The sequence below is a fragment of the Enhydra lutris genome, unplaced genomic scaffold, assembly GCF_002288905.1.
Source record: "Enhydra lutris kenyoni isolate GAN:26980312 unplaced genomic scaffold, ASM228890v2 scaffoldscaffold120, whole genome shotgun sequence".
Taxonomy (NCBI): Eukaryota; Metazoa; Chordata; class Mammalia; order Carnivora; family Mustelidae; genus Enhydra; species Enhydra lutris.
In genome coordinates, this window is record NW_019154204.1 from 430,234 (window position 1) to 441,627 (window position 11,394).

Genomic DNA, 11,394 nt, shown 5'->3' on the forward strand with positions numbered 1-11,394 from the left:
GTGACTTTTGTGTGTGTGTGTGGGTGTGTGTTTGTTTATTTATTTATTTATTTATTTATTTTTAATCTTTTTTTTTTTAATTTTCAGCATAACAGTATTCATTGTTTTTGCACCACACCCAGTGCTCCATGCAGTCCGTGCCTTCTCTAATACCCACCACCTGGTTCCCCCAACCTCCCACTCCCCCAACCTCTTCAAACCCCTCAGATTGTTTTTCAGAGTCCATAGTCTCTCATTGTTCACCTCCCCTTCCAATTTCCCCCAAATGCCTTCTCCTAACTCCCCATGTCCTCCATGCTATTTGTTATGCTCCACAAATAAGTGAAACCATATGATAATTGACTCTCTCTGCTTGACTTATTTCACTCAGCATAATCTCTTCCAGTCCCATCCATGTTGCTATGAAAGTTGGGTATTCATCCTTTCTGATGGAGGCATAATACTGACTTAAATGGATTTTTTTCTTTTTTTCTTTTCTTTCTTTCTTTATTTTTTTTAAATTTTATTTATTTATTTATTTATTTTTTGGTCAGTTGATGTCCAGTTCTTCCAGCAACTATTGTGGAAAAGGCTACTTTTTCTCCATTGATCTGTTTTTGCATTTTTGTGAAAAATCAGTCAGGCATGTTTTATGTTAGCTTATTTCTAGGTTTTCTAATGTGTCCTATTGGTCTCTGTGTTTATCCCTTCTCTAATAATTCCTACCTTTGGTTACTATACCTTTAATAAATCTTGACATGAGGTAGAATGACTCTTCCCTTTTTATTTTTCATTTTTTTCAAAATTGTTTTGGGGTTTTGCCTTTCTAGTTTAAGGACTACATCCAAAGACAACACTGAAAGAGTGAAGAGGAATGCCACAAATTAGATAAAAATACATAACTGGCAAAGAGCCAATAGCCAGAGCACATTAAAAACTTCTACAAATGGGTTGAGTGGGTGGCTCAATCTAACTCTTCATTTTGGCTCAGGTCATGATCTCAGGGTCATGGGACTGAGCCCCTGCATCAGGCTCCATGCTTCAGCATGGACTCTGCTTGAGACTCTCTCTTCCTTTCCCTCTGACTCCCACACTCTCTCTCTAAAAAAATATTCTACAAATGGATAAGGAAACAAAAAAGTAACAATTCAACAGAAGAATGGACCAAGTACTTAAAGGGACATTGTTAAAAGAGGATGTACAAATAGTGAGTATACGAGGTGTCCTACTCATTAGTAATCAGTAATATGCACCTTAAAATACACTGAGGTGTCACTAACATGTCCGAGGTCTAAAATTTAAGCCTTGATAAATTACACACTAGGGGAGACATAGAGCACAGTAACTCCACTCACCACTGATGGGAATATGATTGATATTTTGAAAAATATTTTTGAAAATCTTTTAGGCATTTTTATCACTAAATTTGAACATACACGTTTTCTAAGATCATAATTTTTTCTTAAGTGTATATTTATCAGGTGTAAGTGCACATCTATACCAAAAGACATGTACAATAATACCCATAGCCCTCATACCTAAGCCCATAACAGTCTTAGACAGAAAGCAATCTGATAACTATCCATAGGAAGTGAAAAAATGAAGTGTGATGTATTCATAAAATGGACACTATATATAATGAAAATGGATAAAAGCAAAATTGAGCAAACTAATATAGAAATAAAATAGATATTTACTGTATGATTACACATATTAAATTCAAAAAAAAGAAAAACTAGTCTATAGAGTCAGAGCAGATAAGCTCTATCGTTGAAGAGGTGGAAGGGAACAGTTCATGGGGGCTTTGGGGTGCTGGAAATTTCTTTTTCTTCCTTCCTTCCTTCCTTTGGATGGTTACATAGGTGTGTCTTCTTTCTTTCTTTCATTCTTTTTAAAGACTTATTTATTTATTTATTTATTTATTCATTTGACAGACATCACACGTAGGCAGAGAGGCAGGCAGAGAGAGAGAAGAGGAAGCAGGCTCCCTGCTGAGCAGAGAGCCTGATGCAGGGCTTGATCCCAGGACTCTGGGATCATGATCTGAGCTGAAGGCAGAGGCTTTAACACACTGAGCCACCCAGGCGCCCTATCTACTTTCTATATAAGCATATTTCTCTATATATGATACATTCTAATGAAAACTAAATATGGGCTTTCAAATACATGCCACCTCTATTTCCTTATCCACTCTCCCAAGAGAACCTAGGAACATTGAATGAAACATAAAATGGAGAAGTGGGAGGCAGATGTAATTTTGGGGGTGAATTGAGTCAGAATGGTATTACAGAGACAAACAAGATGCAAAAGAGAGTATGATTGCCAATAACTACAAAGTCAATGTTAATGAACTACTGATGAGTCATCAAAGAAAATCAAACTCCATTGTTATTTCTAGACACCATCTTGTATGTCATTTTCCAAGTCCAGCTTTGAACTTGGGGCCTCTTCAGTAAGCACCATATGACAGAATGTGTAGCCCGGTCCACCTTTACTACCTTTTTGTTTCTGAAGAAATGTGCAGACTAAAGCACAAAATAGTTTAATAGTGATTTATAACTAATGTCTATGGGTTTGTCACTATATGTGAGCATTGGGAGAAATATTTTATTAATTTTTTTAAGATTTATTTATTTATTTGAGAGATCGGGGGAGGGACAGAGGAAGAGGGAGAGAAAGAACCTTAAACAGCCTCCCCATTGACTGTGGAGTCCAGCATGGGGCTGGATCTCACAACCCTGAGATCATGACCAGAGCTGAAACCAAGAGTCGGATGCTAATTGACTGAATAACCCAAGTGTCCCTTGTGAGAAATATTTTACATGGAATTATTATGTCATTTCATCATCACAGCAATCACTTGAATTGTATTTTATTAATTTTTCCATTTTACTGATAAATAAAGAAGCTTGAGGAAGTGAGACAGCTTGTCAAAATTATAAAGCTATTGAGAAGGAAAGTTGGAATTGAAACCCCATTTGGTCTATCTTGAAGCTTTTATTGCAAAGCAACCAAAAATTGTTGGCCAATTTAGCTGTTTCACATATTTTTCTCTTAAAGATATTCTATCCTGAGCGCGAGCAGGCTTCTGTGACCTTTTCCTGATTACCTTCCCTCTCAACTAACCAGGTTTTCCAGGTAGAGGCATGAGGTAATGTCGATTATTTTCTTTGTGAGTTCCTTCAAAATCTTCCTTTTTTCAGGAGTATCTCAAGAAAAGGAAGTCAGTAGAAGCATTTATAGTTCATTGTATTAATTGATATTAAAATCCCCTCTGAAACATTGTTAGGAAACTTTGAACTTAGAGTTGATAAAAATACACTCTATACTTCAAACAACACAGAAATCTCACATGGATAATAAAATTTCCCAAGACAATCTGTTTAATTGATCCAAATAAAATCTTTCTTTATGATATAATATCTTTAGATTATTACTCAAACATAAACTCATTTAAAGGGGACTTTAAGGATAAAGAGATATAGGCATAGAGCAATGGTTCTCAAACTTGCCATGTATGGACATCACCTGGAGGGTCTATGAAAACACAGATTGTCGGGCCCCACTCAGAATTTCTGATTCAGCAACTCTAAAATGCAGTTCACAAATTTGGAATTTTATCTGTGAAGTTGCAGGATACAAAATCAACATACAGAAATCAGTTGCAGTTCTACATACCAACAATAAAATATCTCAAAAATAAATAAAATGACCCCATTTACAATAGCATTAACAATAATAAAATACAGAAGAATAAATTTAACCAAGAAAGTGAAAGATCTATATACCAAAACTATAAGACTTTAATAAAAGAAATTGAAAAGTTACATATAAATGAAAAGATACTCCATGGTATCTTTCATGGTTCATGGATTGGAACAATTAATACTGTTCAAATGTTCATACTATCCAAAATCATCCATGGATTTAATGCAATCCCAATCAATTGGAATTCCAATGGGATTTTATATGAAGAGAACAAGCAATCCTAAAATTTAAATGGGAGCACAAAAGACCATGAATAGCCAAAGCAATCTTAAGAAATAGGAACAAAGCTGGAGGCATCACAGTTCCTGACTGTAGACTATATTAATAAAAATGGTCTGGCACTTTCATAAAAATAGACACAAAGGCAATTGAATATAAACAAGAGCCCAGAAATAACTGTTTGCATACACATTTAACTGATGGTTGAAAAAGGAGTAGAGAATATTGAGTAGGGGCCCAAAAAAATTTCTTCAATAAATGGTGTTGGGAAAAGTGGGTAATCATATATAAAACAATGAGTTTCGATCCCTAACTTACACCATTTAGAAAAAACAGCTTGAGGGGTGCCTGGGTGGCTCAGTGGGTTAAAGCCTCTGCCTTTGGCTCAGGTCACTATCTTAGGGTCCTGGGATTGAGCCCCACATCGGAAGCCTGCTTCCTCCTCTCTCTCTGCCTGCCTCTCTGACTACTTGTGATCTCTGTCTGTCAAATAAATAGATAAAATTAAAAAAAAAAAACAGCTTGACATAGATTAAAGACATAAAATGTAAGACTTGACCTTTTAAAACTTCTATGAAAAAACATAGGAAAAATGCTCTTTGATATTGTTCTTGACAATAATATTTTTGGATATGTCACTTGAAAGGATTGGGGTGCCTGGGTGACTCAGTTTGTTAAGTACCTGTCTTCAGCTCAGGGCATGATCTCAGGGTCCTGGGATGGAGTCCAACACCAGGCTCCCTGCTCAGTGAGGAGTCTGCTTTTCTCTCTCCCTCTGCCCCTCCTCCTTCTTGTGCTCTGTCTCTGTCTTTCTCACAAACAAGCGAATAAAATCCTTTAAAAAAAGAAAGCGTAAGTAACAAAGGCAAAATCAACAAGTGGGACTACCTCAAACTAAAAAGCCTCTTCACAGCAAATGAAACAATTGACAAAATGAAAAGGGTATCTATAGAATGGGGAAAAAAAAATTTGCAAACCATATATTTGATAGGGGGTTAATATCCAAAATATATAAGGATTTCATACAACTAAACAACAACAACCCCCCTAAAAACACTCCCCCCAAGCCCCAAAAACAAAAACCAAAAAATAAACAAAAAGCCAAATAACCTGTTTAAAATATGCACAGAGGGCCTGAATAGACATTTTCCCAAAGAAGACATTCAGATGACCAACAGGTACATTAAAAGGTGTTCAACATCACTGATCATCAGGGAAATGCAAATCAAAAACACAATGAGATACCACCTCACACCTGTAAGAATGGCCAAAATCACAGAGACAAGAGATAACAAGTATTGGCAAGGATGTGGAGAAAAGGGAACCCTCCCTCATGCTCTATTGGCAGGAATGCCAACTGGTTCAGTTGCTATGGAAATTATAATATTCCATTATGTAATGTATACAAATTATTCCATTATTACACAGCCATTAGAAAGAAGGAAATCCTGCCAATGTGACAACATGGATGGACCCTTGAGAACATGAAATAAATCAGGCAGAGAAAGATAAACAACATATGCTCTCATTTATATGTGGAATCTAAAAAGCAACAACAACAAAAGCCATACTCATAGAGGCAGAGAAACAGCAAGGGGCTGGGAGTGGAGTGGGGGAAAAGGATATTGGACAAAGGGTCCAAACTTTCAGTTAAAAGATGAGTAAGTTCTGGGCTTTAATATAGACCACAATGACTATAGTTTGCAAAACTGTATTATACTTTAAAGATACTAAATGTTCTTACCACACATATGTACAAAAAGTTAATTATATGGGATGATGGAGGGACTAGTCAACCCTATTGTGTTCATCATTTCACAATGTATGTTAAATCATCATCATGTGCACCTTAAACTTAGTCAATGCTATATCTCAGTTATATCTCAATAAAGCTGGAAGAAACGAAGATCCAGGTAATAGGGGGAAAAGAAAAAGAATTTGGAATTCTAAAAAATTATCAGGTTAGCTGATGATGTTGATCCTAGGATTACACTTCGGGAATTGCTGGCCTGCAGATTATAAGCATTTGCACATGTTCTGTGTTTTCCTACAAGGAGAGTCAGGGTCAAACGTAGGGGCCACATATCAGTCAGCTCTCTGACTTTTTCTTTGTCTCAGTATTGTTATTACTGCTCAAGGACCAGATAATTTCTAAAATTCCTGTAAGTTCTAAATATGTATAGGACTGTGCTTTTAAGAATTTCATATTCTGTAATGGGAATCCTAAGTACTTAATTGCCAAGATCTCACATATATACCCAAACTGAAACAAATGGAAGCAGTCACAAATACATGTATCCAAACACCAAGATGCAGACTTCATAACATTAAGAAGATGCATTAACAATTACAATACTATATCACAATTGTTGGTGCCCAAAGTTAAGTTATGTTTTATGAATCTCAATCTATTTATGAGTAGATAAAAGATACTAACATATGCCAAGAGTTGTGGATTCTTCTAGAGTGTTTGGGAGGTCTGCAGGAGGCAAGAAAAGGCAATTTGTCCCTGGAAAGACATTAAGCACAGTGACTATGGACAGGAGAGGGGTAGACATTGTTGGGTCACTTGAACTAGACTGGACTGGCTAGACAGCAGCCTCACTATATGGCACCATGCACGTAGAAGCTGTAGTATACACTGGGTGTTGAAGAAGGAAAAGCGAAGTTTCCCTTGGCATCTCAATATGGCAATGACTGACCTCAGAGTTTCCTACATGTTTTCCCTTACTTCATTCTTTCCCATGTTGGAGGGCACAGATTCAACTATTTGGGGTTCCTTGTCTCCCTAGAGTTTCATGGTTTTAATTTTGTGAACCCAGGACCAAACGAAGAAATTGATCTGCTTTTATTTTTACATGAAACCCAGAAATCCGTGCTCTTTTCATGAAAACCTGAGTGCCTTGTTTGGTAACTTTCCATGATGCTTCTCTGGGGCCTTTCTACATGAGGGAGTGGGTCAACCTCTGGATGAGAACACCAGTCCCTAATGTCCTAGCTCCATAAACAAACTGTTATCTGTCACGAGGCCCCAGACTATTCCAAATTCCCAAGGGGACAGGATATTACATTTGCCTTTTCATCCCCTTGTGTACCAATAAAATGACACTTGTAAATTCTTAAAGCTCTTAGAATATATGCTTTCCTTTCTCCCTGGGGGTCACCTGCCATCTCCTTAGCCCTAGGGGACCTGTATATATGTGTGTGACATAAAGCATGCTGATTTGAAATGTGGCACTCTGCCACTTCTCTCCTGAGCTACAGAGGAAACACTAACTCAGGCTGGTCAAGAGAGCTTCAGACCATTGTTAGATATTCATCATGCTGTGCCACTTAAAGATTCATTACCATTTTGATGGGGTAGACCTTTTCTGTGCTCAATCCTTCATCAGAGTTTTTGTTGGAATTTCTTCTGGAAGACCCAGAAACTAAATGGGAGCAGAATTAGCTGCCTTCTCCCCAAGAAAACTCCTGGTTGATCTTTGGAATTGAAGTAAGGAGGGCTAACAGAATCTGGGAAAAACAAGAGTGAGGATGTGGATAGGAGCTTTGTGGTAGCAATGAGTTTCATTTCTGTATCTTTGGTCCCTTGTAATGAGGATATATAATTGTCTTGTGTGTTAGTTCTATTAAGGTTTGTGTCTGTTGGAGAAATTGAATACATTTTCTCATTGCCACTTGGCACATTAACTCCAGTTTGGAATAGAGTTACTGCATCAATTCAGAAGTGATTGAATACACCAAGTCCAAACAAAGTGGATCTATGACAAGTATAAAGGAGAGAGTATATTCTACTTGCTTCTCCATTCCTAGCTGGGCCAATCCTAAGCCATCCTCTGACTTGATGCACACACATCATATCAACCTTTCTGATTTCCCCAATGAACAGAACACCTTGTGTCATTCTGTTTTGGCACAGTGACCAAACAAGCATGGCAAATTTCCTCAGCAATGCTGAGAATGATCACAAACTTTTCTCCATAATGATGGACTTTAGTGTTAGGCCTTTACTGTTAAGTCTATGTGCAGGTTAACAGAAGAAGCAGGAGGAAATGACCACCTTTAAACAAGTTTAAAATGATAAGAACAAGGGAGGGATGAAGAGTGGGAACTTTGAGTTAATGGGTAGGACTGGCATTATGGACCTCCTTAATACTGAGATCCTAATAGTTGGCCTACCCAACTTGCAGGGATGCTGTGACAATGGCTCAGAACTGTAAGTGGAGAAGATCTGGGAAACATCTGACCTATTGTAAATGTGGAAAGAATGATGGCTTTTAGGATGTGCTGTGTATCTGAAGCAGACAAAAAATAGCTCTACTGCTTGGAATTAAGTCCCACTCAGTGGTCACAGAATATCATTCAGGAAATTCTCCTCTGAGCATTGGTACAGAGTCAGAGAATCAAGCCCAATGCATCAACCCAGCTTCAGACCTTTAGGCCAGAGCTATCAAAACTGGTGTAGACTTGTAATCATGTGACTACAGGTTTAGCTCTATCCTGTTTCAGTCTTCATTTTCAGCAGCTCCATTCCTTTCAATTTCATAGTTTAGACTAGAGAGGTGAGCTAAAGCATGTAAAAAAAATATGGTAATTTATGCTTAAAATACCTTTTTGGGGAGAAATATCTATAGGATGACACAGAGGACAGCCTCTGGATACTGGACATGAGATTGAGCATTGGGTTACCTTGCAATGAAGGAATAGTAAAATGAGAAATGTCACCTATTTTTCAGCAATTTTGCTAAGTCCGGCCCTCAGTGATGCATGTTGCTAAGCAATTGGTGTTGAGTTTCTCCTTGCCACTCCTGGGAATCTCTTGAGCTTGGAAAAAAGCCATGACAGGTCTGTGGATACAGATGTGCAAGTGGTTCTTCCCAGCCAACACTGGTAGAATGTGTGTGGGAATGTCTCTCTTTGAGTACTCTGTTCATACAATGAGGTCACACAATCTGGTTCTTAGGTGGTTGCTTCTCATCATTCTCTGCCCTCTTCTGTGTCTTCAAGGGGCTTTACTGGGGGTCCTATGCCTGGAGTAATAATTGGGAACTTGTGGAATTCCTGTGAGCAGTCCCAGCTGGGTAGAGTTCATAAATTCTTCACAGTCAGGCTAGACAGGAGCTGACATCAGCCACACAGAGACACACACCTCAGAATGTTTCTGTACTCTTATTTCCACTGCTTCCTTCTTGCATGTTGTTTAAAGCTATTTCTTAATGGCTATTGGCATTTGCCATCCCTATGGCTGATACAAGCCCGGTGAACTCTAGTGCTTCAAGGTGAACACCAGTAAAGTGGGAAACATGTACAGCTGAAAATGTTCAGGGCCTGTGCTGATACCACCAGTCCTGTAGAGATGTGAGGGGACTTGAGAAGTTCTAGCTTCCTTTACAGCACACACCAGGAAAAGCTAAGGCATAGAGAGAGAATCTGAGTATCAGGATATACATGTGTAGATGTGCCTTTTACAGAGGCAGAGTACAGTCTATAATCTAGACTCTTTCTGATAGTGAGTGTCAAATCTTATTGGATTTAATTTCAATAAAATTATGTGTTGTTAAGGAATTGTGTGACATTCATATTTGTGAACTCCCTGAATATCATCCATGAATTTGATTATTTGTGTCTGTGCAAGTACTACTTTCTCTTCTGGAAATATATTTTGCTTAATCTGCCACATGTAAAATTCTCACCAGTGTTTTGGAAAACAACAACAACAACAAAACCCCAAAAAACCAAACAAAACCAAACAAAACCTCCCTCAGGTACAGCAGTGTCCCTGAACATAAACTCTTCTATAGGGGGTTCTCTGATCAACTGGGAATAATTTGCAACACACTCAGCTTTTTAACAAATCTTTTAGAGAACTTTTACTTTCTCTCTTCTTTCTAATTATTTGCAATTATTCACCAAACAGGGTAGCTTCTGAATTAATTCATCTTCACCCCTCCAGGAGAATCAGACACACTGCTTTTCATACAATAGGTATCAGTAAGTGTATGCTAAAAGTATGGGAGAGCAGATGACTTTCCTAACTTTATAGACCCACACATGGAAATTGGAGAGTGCTGGGTGAATCTTCATTTGCTGTCTTATCCAGTACTTGCTTCTGTGTTTCCATAACAGCTGGCAAAGACTATGGGAAGAGACAATGATAGCTACCAACAAGCATTCATCTTGCTGGGCTTTTCTGATCACCCTCGACTGGAGATTATTCTCTTTGCTTTTATCTTGGTCTTCTACACCCTGACCCTTGCAGGCAACACTGCTATCATCTTGTTGTCAATCATGGATGCTATACTCCACACGCCCATGTACTTCTTTCTTGGGAACCTTTCTTTCTTGGATCTCTGCTTTACGATGAGCATTGTTCCCCAGCTGCTGTGGAACCTTTGGGGTCCAGAGAAGACCATCTCCTACCATGGCTGTGTGGCCCAGCTCTATATCTACATGGTGTTGGGCTCAACTGAGTGTGTTCTACTGGCTCTCATGTCCTATGACAGCTATGTGGCTGTCTGCCGGCCTCTGCATTACACTGTGGTCATGCACCCACGTCTCTGCCTGCAGTTGGTGACTGTGTCCTGGTTCTGTGGCTTTTTAAACTCCTTTGTCATGTGTCCCCAGACAATGCAACTCTCTCGATGTGGGCGCCACACAGTGGACCACTTTCTTTGTGAGATGCCTGCTCTGATTGCCATGTCCTGTGAAGACACCATGTTGGTGGAAGCATTTGCCTTTGCCCTGGGTGTCGCCCTTCTCCTGGTGCCCCTCTCCTTGATCCTCATCTCCTATGGGATGATTGCTGCCGCTGTGGTGAGGATCAAGTCAGCCACAGGGCACAAGAAAGCATTCAACATCTGCTCTTCCCACCTAACGGTGGTCTCCCTTTTCTATGGGACCATCATTTACATGTACCTGCAGCCAGCCAACAGCTACTCCCAAGACCAAGGCAAGTTCCTCACCTTCTTCTACACCATTGTCACTCCCAGTGTCAACCCCCTGATCTACACTCTGAGGAACAAGGATGTAAAGGGGGCAATGAAGAGGCTCCTGAAAGGAGAGAAGGGGGCCAAGGAAACATGAATGAGAGGAGTGCTGGGGTAATACATGATGTTCTGGAGTCTGTCTCTTAGATATGTATGTGATGATGTGGAGAGCAAACTTTCAGAGTAGAGTGAACACAGCTGGACATGATGATTTCAAGTGTGACTTCATCCCTTGGTCTCTGAATGTGAACTGGTTTTCTTCAGTTTAAAGGCATCTACCTTAGGAAATCTCTCCTATACTTGCCTTTTACCCATCTTTGGGCTTCATCCACAACTACAGGGGACTGGTAACACTAATTCAAAGCACACAGTCTGTAGATTAAGTGATGAGATGTCAAATTAAAATGAGACAACACCAGTGGCCTCCTCTTGAAGCTCTTTT

The 11,394-nt window shown here is 39.1% G+C and overlaps 1 protein-coding gene across 1 annotated transcript; it reads left to right on the top strand.

Moving 5' to 3' along the window:
* The first annotated feature begins 10,104 nt into the window (after positions 1–10,104).
* Positions 10,105–11,049, top strand: LOC111139824 (putative olfactory receptor 2W6). Its single transcript, XM_022492240.1, has one exon. It carries the CDS (start codon positions 10,105–10,107, stop codon positions 11,047–11,049), a length of 945 nt encoding a protein of 314 aa, XP_022347948.1.
* The last annotated feature ends 345 nt before the right edge of the window (positions 11,050–11,394 follow it).